The sequence below is a fragment of the Neodothiora populina genome (genome assembly GCF_041146345.1).
Source record: "Neodothiora populina strain CPC 39397 chromosome Unknown canker_contig_6, whole genome shotgun sequence".
Lineage (NCBI taxonomy): Eukaryota > Fungi > Ascomycota > Dothideomycetes > Dothideales > Dothioraceae > Neodothiora > Neodothiora populina.
Window position 1 is genome coordinate 74242 of NW_027191414.1, and position 19174 is coordinate 93415.

Consider the following 19174-nt stretch of genomic DNA (forward strand, 5'->3'; position numbering starts at 1 on the left):
GTAGACTTTCTATCCGCCTCCGTCTCCACTTTCACCACTCGAGCCCCTCATCGTCCTGCTTGACTTCCCTCTCCTCGACCTCGTCGATGACCCAGCCCAGTCTTCCTCTCTCAACAGCGAGTTTCGTGTCGGCTTTGACCCGCAAGTAGAAAACAGTGCAGTCTCGACTGTCGCATTCAACCTTTTCGTCCGATGCGAGGTTGGCGCAAGACCTACACACACGATCCATCTCCCTCTTTTTCCGCTCTGCGTTGTTCAGGCGTCGTCGCAGCGTCAGGATCGTCCGGGCGGCGTTGACGCTGCAATGCACACAGAGAGGCAGAGGAGGGTCGCTGCCCAAGATTGCTCGCGAGTTTGGAGGGGGCAGTTTGGTGCGGCAGACGACGCATGACGAAGACTGCATGTAGCTTTCCATTGTCTTGCGGGCTTTGTCTGCCGCTGCTGCTGGCGCTGCTCCTGCACCGAAGAACCCTTGTTGACTTTCGCTTTTGTCCGTGTCATTGCCGTTGTTTCTCTCGATTCCACCACCGCCGACTGATCGGAGTTTCTGGTACTTGGGCATCTCGTCAAACCATGCGCGCACATTGGCGCCTACGAGATTGAAGATGCGCTCGAGCGGAGGTATGATGTTCTTGCTGATATAGTATTCAGCGTCTAGCTCCGCATTCTCGTCGTATAGTAGACGTTCGGGCTCGACGCAGCGCGAGTAGAGTGGCTCTCGGGGCGCACCTGCAATGACCACATACGGCACACGCTCACCATATTGAGGTTCCAATCGAGGATCTCTGAGCATACGTTTAGTGGAGATCAGTGCACCGGGCGGAGCAGGACCTTTATCTGAATACGTCCCCAACTTGACCTCTTTGGCAAAACAAAAGTCTTGAACACTGAACTTGCCAGTCATGATCTTCCTGCATTGTGCTTGGAAATATGCTTTGATCTGGCTGAGATCTGCTGTGCGAAACAACATTTTGAGAGCCGTCTCTTCGATTTTCTGCTCAGCTGGGGTGCCGTCGCGGCGGACTGTCTCGATTCCTTTGGCGTCCCATTCTGGCTCGGTTTGGTCAGGATGTTCGTATTTGAAGCCGACATATCTTTTCTTTGCAATGAGTACACACGGATGATAGACTTTCTCGAACTTCAGCTTGACCGGTCTCGGATTCATGTCGGTCACTGCTTCTGCAATCTCATTGCCAATGACAAATGCATCTGCGCGTGTGCGACCGTTGAGATAGACAAACAACGAATCCGTGTCGCCATACACAACCTCAGCGCCCCACTGCTTGACCGAGTGTATGAGCGCAATGGCTTTCTCCAGCGTCTCGCGACCAGTCTGAACAATTGAGTCCGCAATCTCCGAGCACGGCATTCGGCCTGAGAACGAGGCAGAAGTATAGCCGTAGGTGACATTGGCAATCAACTTCAGAGCTAGCTGTCTGTTATTGAGCAGTTGCTGCAGTGTTCTGTCCTCCTTGTCCACCTTCATCCCAGACTTGACCATGACACGTGTCTCGAGAATCTCGCCCAACATCTTTGCTAGCAGTGACTTGCGCATTTCTGGCTTGACGAACATCATACCGTTTGGCGAGATATTGAGCTTGTCTTTGACCAGTTCGAGCAGTCCTTGTTCTCGCTTGAAGTCCTTGAAGCCCATCTTGTTGGTACCTCGCCAGGACGTGATGCGACCAAGACAAGTTGAATAACAGTAATTGTAGGCGATCATGACACTTGGGTAAAGACTTTGAAAGTCAAGAACCAGTAACGGACTGTTGTAGAACCGACTCTGTGGCTCCATGACCAGCGGAAGACATTCGAGCGCATTCTGTCGTCCGACCTGCAGTCGCGAAGGGGAGACCAAGACAAAGTTCTCTGGTTTGGCAATACGAAACATGAGCGACTCGACCTTGAATTGTGAGCCTCGACTAAAGACACTGAAGAAGTCAACGCCGAGCAGTCGCGCTTGCTCAGAGGTACGGGGGATTAGTTCATTCGCATCGATGATCTCGAGATCCAGATGAACGCGTTGTATGAAGTAATCGAGCACTCGAGCAAGATGCCGAGGACGAGAGCTTCGATAGTATCTCGACAAGACTGTGTAGTTGTAATGATGAACGCGGCGATGCAAAAGGTGGTACACGACATTTTCCATGGTATACTGGAGCAAGTTCAATTCGCTTCGCATGGCTCGCCAGATGTTGATCATATGTCTTCCGGTGACGCGGACGGTGGAAGTATTTTCGAACCCCCATCGGTCTGCATCTTTGCCGAACCGACCATGCGATTTCGACTTCATGCGAGACAACTCATCGCAGAGATTGAATTCGTACTTCAGGCGGGCACGTTCAATGAGGTAACCCCAAGACGAATTATGCACTTCATAGCCGGTGAGGACGTCTGGGTCGTAGCTGCGCACGATATCGATGAGTCGATTGATGACTTCGAGCTCTTCGTTTTCATCGTCGAGTTCATCAACAGTGCACTGCTTCCTCATCCTGGCAGCCAAGGTGCCATCAGGTGAAAGTACTATGATCCCGGTTCGCTTGCCATCGTCTGCCAGATTGCTAGCGTGGCCGTCGTCGTCGGATTGAAGGCACCAGAAGACGCACGAGATCTCGTCATATTCAGGGTCCGGCGCAAAGTAAGCTCTGGTATTTACATGGACTTCAAGACTCATTATCGACATGTACTGCGTTTCATGCTGCACACTCGTGGTGTTTCTTTTCTGCGAGAATTTGAAGCCATGCTTGCTCTTCTGAGTGGGACCATCAATCTGCGAAAGCTCTGGGACTGCATCATGTTTGACTTGGCTAGAGGGTTTATCGACTTCTCCGTCTCCCTGGGGGCTGGGCTCGCTCGGGCAACCGGATTGCAGCCATTTGTCGACTTCGGCGAAGGTCGGTGGTCTTGCAGATATCTCCCATTGTTTCAAGGTACACCTTTTCCGACGACGCTGATGATCGAGTTCCAACAAGGTTTTGTTTAGCACGATAGGTTGCTTCTGTCCCCTTGACGCGGCGGATTCACCAGTGGAATCAAACTCTGGCAGATAAGGTACGGTGTTGCTCTCGAGCTTGAACTCTTGTCCAGCATATTCTCGTAATCTCTCGGGTACATCCTTTTCTTCGCTATAGTAAGCATCTTGAAATATTACGGGTGGCCTCCCTTCGTTGATCATTGTGGCGGCGACTTCAGCCGATGTAGGCGGAAGCACTGCAAGAACAAGCGCTGACTTGTGTTGTCGTGACGGAAAAGATATGCAGTAATTGCTGGACAGCCTGACCACTCTGGGATCGACAGAAAGAGCCTTCCTTGGTGTGACAATGCTAGCAGAGCTGCCGCTTGTCCAAGGCGTTTTGGGAGAAGTCTGGGTTGCCTTCTGCGGTGTTGCGGGATGTCGCTGACCAGGAAGGTCGTCTCGCTGGCTCAACCTCAGCTGTGTGATTGGATCGTGGGCATTCTTCACCACCGGAAAGGCAAGAGCGGCCTTGCGATCCTGTGTCACCTGGCTGGGTGTGTACTGGTTCGATGGAGGCGGATGATTCTGGCCGAGGAATTCGCTCTCGATCAGATTGGAGTCCAGAGCATCGAGAAGCTGAGCGCCCTTGGTCACATCCTTGACTCTTACTCGAGGCTTAGGGGCCGGCCTGTTAGATTTGTCCACCGTGTCTGGTGAAAAGCCGACGACCTTTCGACGCTTCACGGGAGTCTCGTCTTCGACAAGGGGTCTCTTTGACGCAACGTCGCGCTCGACCATGTCTACAGTTCTCATCGGTAATGTCACAGGTTCGACATATGATTCTGCTTTGGTCAGGTCAGAGCGAGATTCAGCAGTTTTTGCGGGCGTAACGAATGGATCGGCAAGGGACGACTTGTGCTCATCGCCATCTGTCTCGGGTTCGTCCTGGTTGGTGTCATTGTGGTCACCAGAAGGCGTATCGGCACCTGTGAGACTATTTGAACGCATTTCTGCAGCTTCAGGAACGCGAAGGGCATTATTACGGGTTCCACGAGCATTGTTTCGCTGAATCTGAGTAAAGCTCTCTTTCAGCGCCCTGGCTTCGCCCTCATCGTCGGAATGATCGCCATTCTCGGCTTCGACCTTGACAAGATGGATGCTAGATTCGTCCACAACAGGGATGTCGTGAGGAAAGCCATGATCAGGACCTTCCTGTTTGACCGTATCGGGTGCATCATTAGCAGGCCGACGCCATCGATCGCGAAAAAGCTCTTCGATGCTTTGAAAAGTGGTTTGGACCGGGAAGTCTTCGACAACAGGTTTGACGAACGAATCAAAGTCGAGGTTGGCAGCAGTTTCGTTCTCGCGTTCGTTCTTCACGAGCTCCTCGATGGTCTGGCGAAATTCCTCTTCGTGGATCCAGCCGCCTTTTTCTGTATTGCGCGGGTCTGCGGACATGCTTACCAGCACTTCTGGCGGAAAAGGACTGCTGCCCGGGTCGCTCAGGCCCATTCGTCGTTTCCGGCGCTTGGTCTCGTCTTTCCACAGACCAGCCATGGAGGGGACGAGTTTCTCTTCCGGGGCGAGGTGCTGGAAACGCTCGATGAAGTCCCGATGCAACGAGCGCTCCTGGATATCATGACGATTCAGGATGTCCTCTACGCAAATGTCAAGCTCCAGGCTGCAATGACTCTGTCGCGGGAAGGCATTTTGGTCGAGGACCTGCGAGTGCGGAATCGAGCCATCGTGCCATTGGTGAACGGCACTTTCCAGATTGAGATATTCCGGGACAGGGAGACGAAAATGTGGTTTGTCGGTCTCGATGTATGCGCATCCATACAAATTGAAATCGCACATCCACTGCGGCACGTACTCTAGATGTCGCTCGTAGGGCTGAAAGACGCGTTTCATAATGGCACCCTGCAGCAGCAGATCGGCCAGACGGGTCTTGTGCATGGGATTGAGGAGGTAGACCTTGAAGAAGTATTTATAGCCGACCGAGTATCCAAAGAACGGCACACCCTTGACAAGACTTATGTAGGCGACATAGTCGGAACGAGCGTCATAGGGATCCCTCCGGTAGGAAAGGGCCAGGGCATGATCAATTGAGAGTTTGAGATTTGCAGTATTCCTATCGACCTCGGCTCGACTCAGGCCTCCATTGTACTCTAAGTAGAGATAAGGAAAAGCACCGTGAATGTGCACGCAAACCTTTTGGCCGGTCTCGGTGGCGCCAAAGACGCGTATGATTGGGATTTGGGGGACATTCTGATTCGACTTGTTGTTCCGAGTGGCAAAAGACGAAGAGGAAGAAGAAGAAGAAGAAGAAGAAGAAGAAGAAGAGAAATTGCCCCAGAATGGAGGATCTAATTCACCAGGAGCTGTCTGATACGTGTCGACGCAGTTGAGACGGACACGGAAAATGGGTTTGTTGTTGTCCTTTGCGTCTCTCATCCTGCCTCTCTGGGTCGCGTTGATTGCCTGGCTGGAGTGACGCTGTCGATGCTCATCTCCGGCGCATTGATGATGTTGATGATGCTGACGATAATCTAGTCTACAGTGAAAGATACATCGAGCATTTATCTCCAACTATTATACTCGACAGACGACGATGAAATAGATTAAATAATATATGCAAAAGCCAATCAAGGTGAGAAACAGATCAACATGTCCGGACGCGACGTGATGGCGTCAAATCAAATTGCCTTGAATCAGAGAGACTTCTTGGCGTCGAGAGCATGACCCGTGCGTGACTGCCATTTCTGCGGGGAATTGTTTAAATCCATCATTAATTAATCCATCTCTCCTTCCAATCCGTCTTTCTCTACTCTACTCTACAGTCCACTCATTCCACATCTCCATCCGACCTTCTGATCATAATCACCATCACCAGAACAAGGACACAAAGAGAATCGAAATGCCGCCGCCTCAACCGCCCCCGAAGAAACCCACCGAGCCAATCGGCAAGAACGAACGCAACGAATACATCCCCTCGTTCATCTCCAAAAAGCCTTTTTACATCGACGAATCGACGACAGACGACGACTACCTCGAGCATCAGCGTCTGCAGAACCGCAAGGACGACCCCCTGGCCACGTCGAAATGGTATTCACGAGGACAGAGGGCGGGCCCGGCGGCGACCAAGTACCGAAAGGGTGCCTGCGAGAACTGCGGCGCCATAACGCACAAGACCAAGGAGTGTCTGTCCAGGCCGAGGAAGTCGGGCGCCAAGTGGACGGGCAAGGACATCCAGGCAGACGAGGTGATTCAGGACGTCGACCTGGGATGGGACGCCAAAAGAGACCGGTGGAACGGATACGATGCCAGGGAATACGAGGCCGTCATAGAAGAATACAATGCGCTCGAGGAGATGAAGAAGAAAGTCCTGCCGCCCAGCAAGAACGACGGCGATGACGACGACGATGACGAAGAGAAAAAGGCCGACGAGGAAGAGGGAGCTCGATACGAAGAAGAGACAGACATGGGCAGGCACCAGTCGACGTCGACGCGCAACCTCCGACTGCGAGAAGACACGGCCAAGTACCTCGTCGACCTCGATCTCGAATCCGCCCGATACGATCCCAAGACTCGGTCCATGATCGACCAACCGCCACCCGACGACGCCATAGACGCAGCGGCCGAAGGCTTCGCCAGAGCAGCGAGCGACGCCGCCGAGTTCGAGAAAGCACAGAGATATGCGTGGGAAGGCACGGCCAAGAGCGGATCCGGCGCCTCGAATATCCATCTGCAGGCGAACCCCACCCAGGCGCAGTTTCTACGGAAGAAAGAGCTGGAGGAGCGAGAGAGCAAAAAGGAGGCACAGCGCAAGGCCCTGCTCGACCGATACGGCGGCGCAGAACATCTGATGCAGGATCCGCTGCGTCAGACGGCCGTCGTGGAGAACGAGAGATATGTCGAGTACGACGAGCGAGGCAGGATCAAGGGCGAGGCCGAACGAAAGGAAAAGAGTATCTATGCGGAAGACGTGCTCGTCAACAACCACACGTCGGTGTGGGGCAGCTGGTGGAAGGAGTTCAAGTGGGGATACGCCTGCTGTCACTCGGTCATCAAAGCCAGCTACTGCACGGGCGACGAGGGCATCAGAGCTGCCGAACAGGCCGAACGTCTCGCCCTCGGCCAGCTGGTTGCTCATGACTCACAAGAGATCCCCAAAGAAATCGCATGGAAGGAAGAAGAATCCAGCGAGAAACACATCCCCAACGCCGACACTCTTCAGCCGCAAAAACAACCTCAACAAGACTCGGAGAGTCGCAAGCGGAAAATCGACGAGATCAGAGCCGGCGTCACGGAGCAGGACATGGAGAAATATCGACGCAAGAGAACGGCGGCCAACGATCCCATGGCTAAATTGCTGGGCAAGGATGAATTGATCGAGTACGGCGGCACCTCCAAGGACGCCGAAGTCTCGTGAACGAATAGAGAATAGAAAGTAGTTTTGATTCATGACGATTAATGATAAGAGAAGAACCTCAAAGGTATTTGCTCCTCAGAGCCTGGCTGATGGTGCTCATCCGACTCGCCGTCGCTCCGCGTTGCATGTTGCTCAGGTAGGCTTCTTCCAGCGCCGATTGAGAGATACTAGCATCTGCTTTTTTCCCCCCAGTCAGCATTCTATCCGCACGATATGATCCTTATCAGACAACAGAAAAGAGAGCAAGAACCGATGCTTACCATCCAAGTCACTGAATGAACTACCCATACTAGGAGTTCCCTCGCTGCCTTCTCTCCTCACCGCTCCGGGACTGAAGGCTGATAGCTCCGCTCTTCGTCTCGGACTCAATGCACTCGCAGGATCCGCTTGCAAGCCGCCATGACCGCCGAGTTGTTGTTGTTGTTGTTGTTGTTGCTGCGGTTGCTGCTGCGGCTGCTGATAATGTCGCTGTTGTTCACGTCGCTGCATATGCTGATGATGATGATGATGACTCTGATGGTGATGATGACTACTGCTAGGCGCTGCGAACAAACTCCCCGACGACGCAGACGAGTCTGGAGCGACGGGGGCGTGACGCTGCTCGAGCTCCTTCCGATGACCCTGCGGATGGGGGGGTGGTGACCGCAGCGTCGCTGCCGGATCCTCATGTTTCGCAGCAGCAGACGACCCGGCGGCAGCGGCGAAAGGTAAGAAACCGCCATCGTCGTCTTCGTCCTCGTCTTCATCCGCTTCGTCGGCATACGACAGAGTCCCGCGGCCTTTCCTAGCGGCGCCGCCGAGGTGAGGCGGGCGGCGGAAGGCTTGGCTGCGTGCCATGCTCTGACTTGCTAGCTCATTGTCATCATCATCATCGTCTGAAGAAAGAGAGTCCGAGTCAGACACATCTGCAAGAGGCGGCGACTCTTCTCCTTGATCGAGTTCGGCTTGGTGGGCCTGAGAAGGGTATCTGCGCTGCTGAGCCGTGAAAGAACTGCGGAAAGACCCCTTGTTGTGTGGCAGGGGACTTGCTGGTTGCCCTGCTGCTGCTGCTGCTGCTGCTGCCGCTGCTACTCTGCTCTGCTGTGTCACGGTTCTGACTGATGGGGTACGAGATGGAATCACATTAGCCGCAGCGGATGGAGGTCCGTCATTCGCGAATGAAGATGCACTGCTCGGCTTCATCAAGCCCGAGCCGGCATTGGGTGTCGGACTATCTCTTGCACGAGTTGAGAGCGCCGATGTTGTACGTGGACCTACTGAATAAGCTTAGTTGGCGAATACACTCACTTTTGACTTCACACTGGGATTAGTCTGACCTAGAATATTCGCAGCAAAATTGCTTGTGCTGGGTGTAGACATGTTGCTACCCGAATCTGGAGGTATAGGCGATGGGTTCGCCGATGGACTGAGTTTCTTCATCTGCGCCTTCATCTGCGCGAAGTGGCGCTCGTAAAGCCATGCTGCTTGTTGTAGCAGAAACGAGAGCGACACGTCGAAACGAGCTGATCTGTAGATAAGCTGTCAGAAGCCCATCACAATTCTATCTTCGCGTTCTTGTCATTTACAAATCTTCCCCTGCGTTCTGTTAGATGATTTGTTCTGCAAGAAACACTTTCAGGGATTACATACAGTCTAGTTCCTTTCGACTCGATGCCTTGGAGATGATCTTCCACAAGGCACGATCTTTGGTAGAAGTCCACGCGACCTAATCTCTGTGTCAGAAAGCAGCCTGATGTATACAACAGTCAAAGTGTCTACCTGTGGAGGATCTACAAAGTCCGCTCGAGGAAACGGTAGTCTGATAAAGCAGGTATAATGGACCTTCGACTCCGGGGCAGCAGCGGACTTTGCGGGTGGTTTAGCTTGACCGCCTGTGGTTTCCTGCTGCATGGCAAGCGACGATGCAGCAGGACGTAGAGCCGCCTCTCGAGATGCTGTTATAGACGACATTACCAATGTCGTGTTGTTGTTGGCTATCTACCTTGCCTTATGGTTGGAGGGCAGTGGACTGGAAGCAATGGCTTGTTCTTGACGCCGGACCATTGCCTCGGCGAGGTCTTGGCGGTGCAGGCACAAGCATCCAATCGTAAGGTATGCCTGACTTCTGAGCCACTATCTTACCTTATTACCTCATGCACGCGAGGGCATACCTTCAGATACCGATTTACTGACCGTCTATAATGAGCAAAGGATCTGTACTGTCCTTGCGCCAAAGTCTATGTACATGTGCTCCTTCGACCATGACTCTATACCATGGTCTTGGCATCACAATCTCATGCACTGCTACAGTACAGTAAACCACCTTACATCCACTGTGTCTGGACCGAACAAGACAGACTCATTCGTCGAGACTAACTCCTTCCCCCGCTCGTCCGATGAACGAGCGTCAGATCAACCATTTTTTATATGCCGTAGCCTCACTCCCGAGCTCCGCTTTGCCCATCATCCATAAAAGTCCGGAGTCACTTGATCATAATACCGTGCATTCGTAGTCGATGCTTCTAGCCGCCAATGCGGGGGTAGGTAAGGTATTTTGAGGTGGTCGATTAATGCCCATGGAGGGGACAGAGATTCCCAGTGATATTCATGCTAAGGTAAGATAGCTAGGGCTTCGTGAAGCGGCAGGTCTTTGCCGAGCATACCATAGCTAGGTATGCACACTGTCTTCGTCAAAGTGTGCAAAAGCAGGTTGTATATATTTATCAATTCATGTTAAGCACCTCCATCTGAAGATAGAGTTCTAGACATGAGACTCTCTTGACAAGTAGGCTATAAGGCCAAAAGAAAAAAGGTAGCCAATTCGAAGACTCGGTAGCCCTACCTCTCACGAGACAATGTTCGACTTTCCGGGCCTCCAGGCATGCGTCACATGATGCCATGTACCAGCGGTCGAATTCAACGTGTACCAACAAAGAGACAGTCGGAAAGGTTGTACGATTTGGTTCAGGCGGAGCCGTAGGAATATGTTGCTCTTCAGCCTTTCCTGACGTACATGTTCTCCAACCCATCCACAACAACAGACACACACCGATATCCGTTCAAAGGATGGAATGACGCGTTATTAGCCCTCGTTTGATCTCCAATCATACCATTGTATGCAAATCATCAGTTTAATAAGAACCGCATCGAATGCTTGTCAATCTCGATACTATGCCAAACAAGAGACATCATGAGAAACAAGCAAAGCAGAAACAAATCATATGGCATCACGTTGTCGATGATTCTCCCAACGGCTTTCCCTCGGTGAGAGGACAGAGCTGAAGGGCAGAACGCTCCGTTTATCTGCCCTATTATTATCATTTCCCCGGCCATTCTCGAGTTTAGGACCGAGAGTCGCGCTTGGCGTCAGCTGGGAATAGCGATATATCACATGGAAATGGGTGAGACGTGTGATTCAGCGAGCTATCTGCTTACATACTTCTCGTATGTGCCGCTTAACCAAGGTAGGAAAACGGTGAGTGACGGATTGGGTCAGATAGAGGCAAAGAAGAAGAAGAAAAAAGGCCACAAGGCGACCTCCTACATAAATCCTAGAGGAACAGTCGTACAGTAAATCGAGACTGTGATTCATGTACGGTAAGCTCTATAGCCGGATACGGAACATTCGTACGCTGGAATGCACGCTTTCGCACTGCCCGCACCACAACCGCTTCCTCCTTTCGATTTGGTCACCTGGGCGGATCAAGGCTACGGCCCGGATACCTTATAAAAGCAAGATCATGTGTGTTCCATGTTTGCTTACCCGAGTTCCGGAATCGGAGCCGCCTGTGCGCCTGCGCACACCCACCTTGATGGATAATTACCCCAACTGGGGAGGGCGGGGCGTTTTGAAATTACCGGATTGGTCTATGGTATTTCACCCGGTCTCGCTCATGCTTGCTTTCTGGGAAAGGGAGTGGGGGGAAAGAAAAAGGCACCGAGGCCAGCTGAGATACAGAGCTTTGTGTGATTCATGGTATGATGATGTTGTCTGGCTCGGTGCTGACGATGATGGTGATGACGCTAGGTAGGATGTGTACAGCTGACTGACGGCCTTGCGCTTGGTCTGCCTTATTATTGCCTTCCACCCGAGTGGTTTCATCTCAAGTATAGACCCTTCCTCTCGTTGTTCGTTCTTCTTTTTACTCTTACGTGCCCTCTTATGTTCAGTCAACCTCAAACACCCTAGACGAACAGATACACATCGAAGCAATGACGAGTACAGCAACAACAATGTTCCACCACCAACTCCAATCCCCTCTGGTGTCTCTTCCCGGCGAAGTCAGAAATGAAATCTTCAGTCTAGCCATGGTCGCCGATCTGCCCATCGTCAACCCCCACTATGGAACAAGAGGATCATCGTCCATTCGACCCAAGAACCGCCAGATATCCCCAATAGGCGTGTCCGTAACCCAGAGCTGTCGCACTCTGCATGACGAAATCGACATCTCGCCATTATACAAGTACAATACCTTCGTCTTCACGCGAGTGGCGCATATGCAGGCGTTCAGCAGACGGCTGACGCGCGAGCAATTGCGATGCATCCACAGCGTGACAATCGATCTTAGGGAAGCCGTTGGTTCGTTCCCTCAATCCAATGACCAGGAGAATCAGGACGAGGCGGCACCGCCGGCCGCGGTGATTGAGACTGACATAATCGGAAATGAGTGGTTGCACTACCTCACCTGTGACCACTCCTCCTCCTCATCCTCTAGTTCGCGCGGAGTCTGGTGCTCGAAGCTGACGACCTTTCGATCGGACTTTCCGGACCTGAAAGAAATCGTCATCGATCTGACGGGCTGGCAACCCCAGTTCGCTGGTTTGAGAAAAGATGGATGGAGATTTTTGCAGAGGCTGTTGAGCGAACTGAGAAATGTGGACTCCGTCTCTTTGAAGGGCAAGTGTCTTGAATGCGCCCATTGGAATCCAAAGCCTGCGCCTTGGGGATTAGGACCATGGTTTTCTCCTGCTTTCAGTCACGATGACACGTCGTTGATAGAACTTCTTGGAGATGCCGCCAGAGGTGCTGGTGTCGGCGAACGGAAGGTCTTTGCGTGGAGCATCTGCGCCGGAGTCACGACGTTAGGAGTCAGCATCCAGCGAACAACCGGAAATAGCATCCCAGCTGCTGCTGCACACCACACAGACGTTATTGAAAGTGGTGTAGGTCACTACGACGCCCTCGTGAGACCCCAGCTCGCGCAACATCTCGCAACAAACAGGTGAACAAGCTCGACACAAGCGATGTTCAATCCCAGTGTCGACGGATGACAGGCCGAGCAGGATCCCACGGTCCATGAATCTCGTTTTTGTATCTCTGTAAACCAATAAGCCACCAACTGGTGACGCCCATGGCGAGGCAAGTGAGAATGCTTCCGAGGAGGACGCCGATGACAGCTGCTTTCCACCCACCGCCCGAGATAGTCATGCATAAGCCACCTCCAGCGCCTACAACGACAAGTGCAGTGAGGATGAGGTGGCCACGCCAAGACACATGTCGCAGATGCCGGCGGAAAACAGGAAACAACCCGAAGACCTCGATGCTGAACAGTGTAAGACTGAACACGTGAGTGGTCGAGGGAAGACGCGACGCCAGGACAGTTGATGCGGAAAGGGCAGCATTCGTAGGCAGAGATGCAGGGAATCTGTGGTAGCAGTAAGCAACGGCGGATTATCTACTAGATGAGGATCGAGGATTCAGATAACAATCTACTCACTTTGCTCCAACTCCAGCGCCGTAATCGAAAGTGAAGATGTTGATAATCATTAGCCAAGAGCTCATCGCCCAGATAGAGTCGGGAGAAGTAGATTTGGTGAGTGACTTCAAGATAGGACTGAGACCGAGCAGGGCGCAGTATATCAGTATTGCAGACTTTGCAGTGGCGATCCGCTCTTGGTTCCTGGGAGAGAGGGTTGTCCTCTCATTCTCGTAAGGTGGATAGTAGCTGAAGCTGGCGAAAGTACTTGCGCCAGTGGGATGCCCTGTAACCGAAGCATTGGCAGCTACAGTTTCCGTCGGAGAAGCCAGACTGGGACGTCGCGAATGCGATCTTGACGCCGCAGTGGTTGCACCGGCTTGAATACCCAGACCTGCCCGCCCTCGTTCCATTGGCATAACAGAAGGCTCGACCGGGCTCAATGTCGCATCCGATGATGTTTGATCTTCTGTAATCGTTGTTGTACTTGTCGATTTGGAAGATTCCTTGGCAGCTGCAAGAGCGGCTTGAGCAGCCTCTTCTTGGCCCACCCAGTAGTCGCGCAGAACCCAGCCCAACACGGTCGCGATGGTCGCATAAGTGACTACCGAGACCGGCGACACTCGTTCCTGGAAGATGACCGTGAAGCAGCATATGAAGATGATGACGGAGCCTATATGCTGTACGATGATCGTCGAGTCGGCCACCAGCGTCCAAAACTCATAAGGTCTCAGACGAGGGTTTCTCTGGAGATGGTCGAGAAATGTTTCTTCATCAGTGTAGTTATCGGGGTCTAGTTCGTGTCAGATCATCACGATATACTGCTGTTGACCCTTGTGAGGCAAGGAGATAAATAACACATACAAGGTTGCTTCACCCACAACAACTTCTTCCAAGCACCCTTCTTCCGTCTACTGACGCTACGACCTCGTCTATTATCCCTCTTGCGTCTATTCGCTGCATTGGTAGATGTGCCGCCGCCGGTCGTGCTGTTCGCATCGCCAGGTCTCAAGGGACTACTGTGGCGCTGCCCATCATTACGCGGAGGACTAGTGTAGTAAAAGGCATCTTCCGGCCTCAGATGAGACGAAGACTGCGACCTCACAGTACTATTCCTTACTCCATTTGGCTCGGGCGCCTGATCAGGCGGCATTGTATATATCAGGACATGCGGTTTATTTGGAGATTGTCTACTAGAAAGATGGAGATTGGGGATAGCGAGCTGGGTGAACGCGCTAGATGAGATCATCCCCCTTGGCGTTTTGTTTTTGGCTCGACGGTGACCCTGGTCATCTTTCGTTCATCTTGGACATGTGTGCGAAATACATTGTGGCGACAACATCAAGCAAGTTTTGTCTGACTGGATCGTGGAATTGGCTTGCATGGACTTCGAGAAATCTTACCTCGGAGCAGTACTGCCTATAGGTTGACGACATACTGCTTGCGCCCGCTTGCGTGAAATCGCAGTTCATTCTGTACTGATTCAACACGAACCTTGAATCCACTTGCATGCAGTAGAGTTTGAGCACAAGTGATTATGAACACAGATAGTCATGGAGTTAAGATTGACGAGACCGTCATCTTCTTTCCTTTTGTTGATAATACTAATGTCCCACAGGCTTATCCTCCTGAGGATGGTCGAAAACCTTACCCGGATTCAATATCCAGTTCGGATCCAATGCCTCCTTGACCTTCTGCATCACACCAATAGCATCCAAGCCCAGCTCCTTGACCAGCGAGCCCTTTTTACCGATACCAATCCCATGCTCACCGGTGCACGTGCCCTCCATTTCGAGAGCCCTGTTGACCATCCTCGTCACGCACTCTTCCACTTTCTTTCGCTCTTCGGGGTTCGATGCATCGTACATGATACTCTCGTGAAAGTTGCCATCGCCCACGTGTCCCAATACAGAAGCAAAAAGGCCGAGATCGTCCATTTCCTTTTTGCTGACTTCAATGATATCCGGAAGGCGAGACATTGGCACCGCGACGTCAGTGGACCAGACCTCCTCGTCGCCTTTCCGGAGCGCTAGCATAGACCACAAGGCATCTTTGCGAGCTGCCCATAGGTTCTTCTGCTCTTCGGCATCAGTGGCGAATTCGAATTCGCCAGACTTGTTCTTTTTCGCGATTTTCTTGACTAGGTCGATGTTTTCTAGTACACCTGCTTTCGTTCCTGAAAATCTGCAGGGTATATGTTTAGTCTTTGCGCACAACGTTCTACAGCAGATGCATTACTCACTTGAAGAACATGGTCGGCACCTCCTTCCACTTCTTTTTTGTGTTGCCGCCTTTGTTCACAACGCCCATCTGCACTTCGTCCATGATCTCCATAGCGCCTATGGGAACACCTGCTTTGAGAATGTGACTTGCTGCAGACGCTGCATCTCTGATGGTCGGAAAAGTCACAACGGCGACACTGGTCTCTTGAGGGATGACGCTCAGCTTAAGCGTGATTTCCGTCACTATTCCGAGGGTGCCCTCACTGCCGATGAAGTAACCAGTTAGGTTGTATCCGGCAGCGGACTTGCGAGGTCGACGTTTTGTTTTGATGATGGTGCCATCGGCAAGCACGACCGTCAGATTGACGACGTTCTCCTTCATGGTGCCGTAACGCGCTGCATTAGTACCGGAACAGGAAGTGCCGACCATTCCACCGATCATGGCACTTGGACCTGGATCGACAGGAAAGAAGAGTCCGGAATCTTTGATCTTTTCGTTGAGGCTCATCCATCCTATAGCGGGCTGCACAACAACATCGAGGTCGTCTTCGTGGAGCGCGACGATCTTGTCCATGAAAGCAAAGTCGACGCAGATGCCACCATACGGAGCAGTGAAGTTGCCCTCCAACGAAGAACCACCCGAATACGGCACTGGGATTGGGGTCAGAGCAAGCTTCGCACATGTGAGCTGGAACAGGCTAAGACTGACCTATGGGTATCTTGTACTTGCTGCACACTTTGGCAATCTCAGAGACTTCTTGCGTAGATCTCGGATATGCAATGGCGATTGGCAGCTGCTCGATGTTTATCGACGACCATTCAGAGTAACCGTGGCGCTTCAGTTCATCGTCATCTGTAGTAACGGAGTCTTTCCCGATGATAGCATTGATCTCTCCGATTGCCTGAGCTTGTATTAGACTCCGATTGACAGGTCAAGAATACCATGAGAACACCACACCTTTTCCAATTCAGCCTTTTTCGCATACTGTGGTTTGTGTTGCAATCGAGCCGCTTTCGGATCTTTACTGATGGAAGAGCTGAAATCATTGATGCCGTATAAGTAAGCCAAAGAGGCAACAAATGCGGAGAATGCGAGCGCTCGAGGTGTCGTCCAGAATGCAGCGGCCGAATGTGATGGTATCACCGTTTCTGGCGATCTCGGACTGTGTTCAGTGGCAAGACGGCGTGTTTGCACTCGAATCGCTGCAGGCCGACGGACTGTACGTCTCCGTGAGATGTTCCCACTCAGGTGACCCCGCATTCCCCAAAGCCGCATGGTTATTACTTATTCGAGCAGTGGAATGGCTCGGCTATATACTTTCGCTCGTGAATGGAAAATGTTACAGCAACGACGAGGGACAGGACAAAACGGAAAAAAAGGAAATCAAGACATGTTACGGGACGATACTGCCGCTCTAACTTACGGTGCATGGATGGCTGAGGTAAGGCACTTTAGATAACCGACGGATGTCGCCCAGCTCGCCATGGTTTGTAGTGATGATGTGCTTATACTTTGCCGCCTATACTTACTCGGTTTAAGCTTTGCGGGCAGAAAGCCGCGGCTGTGAAGTGGGGAATCTTGTGGACTTCCGTTTACCTTTAGCCAATCCGAGTATACTGTTTGGTATATCCGGATTGCATTGTACCGAGCTTGCCGCAAAGGTTAGTATAGAGTATGACTGTTATAGTATGATAATAAGGTTGATAGTCCTTGTTTGTCGCGCGGATTAAAGTGTCCTTGTAGGGAACAGATTGGACTGGACAGGGTCAGGGCCTGCGTATAGCTCTGTAGACACTTCTAGGTGAATCCGAGAATCTGGCTGTCTTGAGCTGTCTGAGATGAGGCCATCAATAAGCGTGACAACAGCATGTTCTTGTGTTTTGCTCTCGTCCTTGAACATGTTATGCCTTGGTTGAATGAACTCTTGTTGCTCATAGTACATGAGTGCACCGTCGTTGCTGTCACAGCACGGCAGAGTAGATGCTGAAGAAGAGTCAACCATCTCTAGAACCCGAGATAATCGATATTATGCTCACTAAGGCATCCACAAACACTCGCACAGGACTCGGCCATTCAGTACGCGGAAGAGCATTGCAATATTGAACCACGCGGCCGAGAGTTGCGCTGAACAGCATATGAGAAGTCAACCAGGAAAGCACATCGAAAGACAGAAGAAAGTTGGACCCTCTCGCTTACCGAGGCTGCGCGATGAGGACCGACTTCCGGGGTTGCAATCTCCAGAAACCCACATCATGGCCTGAATGCAACCATAGCGGCGTACATGGAAGCACAGACAGATGCTCGAGCGAGCGAGCGAGCGTGTGCTGCTGTCATGATATCACTCCCAGCCATTATCGTGTTCGCAGCATTGACTGATCTACAAGTATGCTGCTGACCGAAATATACCATGCGGTGTACAGTAGGCGATCTCGACAGAAGATTTTGTCAAGCAAGTTTCCGAGTATCAAGAGAGACCCTTTTGTGCCGTAGATTGCCGTAGTGTGATCTCGAGTCTTCGTCGTCGTCGACCAAGAGGTGGAACTTGTCTGTTGGCAGATCCAAGAAGGCAGGTGGCAGATCTGACGTTTAACACTTGTATGGGGGGGCCCGTTCGACGAGCGGTATGTTTGGGGTTACAACGGGGGTCCTTTTGTCGAGTCGAGTTCGAATGAACTGTGCACAAATAAGATCGACATTCGAGGCTTCGAGAAGAAAAGAGAACACCGGAGATGAGAGACACACGGACACAATGACCCGTACTTGTATACCAGCAGAGATCAGTGGCGAGAGTGGGTAGGACAATGCTGAAGAACACAGTCCACGAGTCGGTCACCATCTGTGCTTTGTGGTGTCTTATTGCGGATCTGCTGGCTCCCACACACCTCCGGTTGGTATCGGACATGAGGATAGTGACAGCATGGTTGGCTACTACTGGTACGACAATCGCCCGCAAGTATGTACGTGATCTGGCATGACATATGTGTTTTAATCTCGAGCAAATTTGCTCTGAAGCGCGAAACCGTAGATCTGAATTGACCAAGCGTCGGGTAAGGTATTCAAGACCATCTTCTGCTCTCGCTTGCGCGACCATGATTGGATCAGGCGAGAAATGGTCGTGATTCAAGCAGACAAGACGATAGCCCGTCGGCCTCGACGACGCCCTCCTCACAGCGTCGCCGAAGCAATATGTGACGAGCAGGATTGTCATAATAACAGGCAACTCATAGCTGCAAAGTCCGACCATACGAATATCACAAAGTCATGGCCTGTTCTATACACCGCTGATATGATTTCTGTTTCATCGTATCCCGGAGAACGAGCGCAGTCCTCGAGCTAAAACCGGCAACGCCATACAAGCGCACCGACCGTTGCACAGGAAAAAGTCGGCAGCTCAATTGCTGGGAGCAAGAAGAGTGGTTTCAAGAGGAAGCTAGAAACCTAAAGACAAGCAAGCAAAAACCACCCCCCGGTTTTCGGCCTGTGCCTACAGGGAATGAGCAACTCTTCAGCCTTATCAGGGTTCTCTCTTGTGGCGATTGACCACAAACGATGATCGGAGGCGTCGATCCACTCACATCATGCAGCATCGGCCGCGGAAGCCCCTTGCGTATACTGTATACGACGTGCAGCATATCGGACAGGGGGCGATGGAACGACAAGCAGAAGGTCCACTATGCGCCGGAAGCCTTGTATCTATGAGGTATCGAGCGATGAAAACCAGAAAAACTCCATATATCCGAATATAGAGATGATGGCCAAGGTACTGTATGGTATTTCACAAGCGTCGAAACGAAATGAGCTTGTGCCTGTCTCACACGGTCAGAGAGAGAACAAAAGCACCCACCATCGGATCGTGTTGCGCGTTGGGTACACGGCGCAATCATAGCT

The 19174-nt window shown here is 51.8% G+C and overlaps 6 protein-coding genes across 8 annotated transcripts; 2 read left to right on the top strand and 4 right to left on the bottom strand.

Annotated features, from left to right (window-relative positions):
* Positions 1-31: 31 nt before the first annotated feature.
* AAFC00_005680 (uncharacterized protein) lies at positions 32-5410 on the bottom strand (the record flags this gene model as incomplete). Of its 3 annotated transcripts, none has more annotated exons than XM_069345499.1 (1): positions 32-5410. In XM_069345499.1, one exon carries the CDS (start codon positions 5408-5410, stop codon positions 32-34), a length of 5379 nt encoding a protein of 1792 aa, XP_069197702.1. The 3 variants fall into 3 exon arrangements, with proteins under 3 accessions (XP_069197702.1, XP_069197701.1, XP_069197700.1); XM_069345500.1 differs by having other exon boundaries at positions 32-2674; XM_069345498.1 differs by having other exon boundaries at positions 32-793.
* Positions 5411-5873: 463 nt separating this feature from the next.
* On the top strand, positions 5874-7388 carry AAFC00_005681 (uncharacterized protein; the record flags this gene model as incomplete). The annotated part of the gene is made up of 1 exon (XM_069345501.1): positions 5874-7388. The coding sequence occupies one exon, from the start codon at positions 5874-5876 to the stop codon at positions 7386-7388; it is 1515 nt and encodes a 504-aa protein (XP_069197703.1).
* Positions 7389-7446: 58 nt separating this feature from the next.
* AAFC00_005682 (uncharacterized protein) lies at positions 7447-9338 on the bottom strand (the record flags this gene model as incomplete). Its single annotated transcript, XM_069345502.1, has 5 exons — positions 7447-7565; positions 7649-8641; positions 8705-8895; positions 9014-9093; positions 9147-9338. The coding sequence occupies 5 exons, from the start codon at positions 9336-9338 to the stop codon at positions 7447-7449; spliced, it is 1575 nt and encodes a 524-aa protein (XP_069197704.1).
* A 2262-nt stretch (positions 9339-11600) lies between these two features.
* AAFC00_005683 (uncharacterized protein) lies at positions 11601-12593 on the top strand (the record flags this gene model as incomplete). The annotated part of the gene is made up of 1 exon (XM_069345504.1): positions 11601-12593. One exon carries the CDS (start codon positions 11601-11603, stop codon positions 12591-12593), a length of 993 nt encoding a protein of 330 aa, XP_069197705.1.
* Positions 12594-12615: 22 nt separating this feature from the next.
* On the bottom strand, positions 12616-14216 carry AAFC00_005684 (uncharacterized protein; the record flags this gene model as incomplete). Its single annotated transcript, XM_069345505.1, has 3 exons — positions 12616-13012; positions 13085-13856; positions 13928-14216. 3 exons carry the CDS (start codon positions 14214-14216, stop codon positions 12616-12618), a joined length of 1458 nt encoding a protein of 485 aa, XP_069197706.1.
* Positions 14217-14667: 451 nt separating this feature from the next.
* AAFC00_005685 (uncharacterized protein) lies at positions 14668-16561 on the bottom strand (the record flags this gene model as incomplete). The annotated part of the gene is made up of 4 exons (XM_069347812.1): positions 14668-15247; positions 15306-15936; positions 15995-16187; positions 16244-16561. 4 exons carry the CDS (start codon positions 16559-16561, stop codon positions 14668-14670), a joined length of 1722 nt encoding a protein of 573 aa, XP_069197707.1.
* Between the last annotated feature and the right edge of the window lie 2613 nt (positions 16562-19174).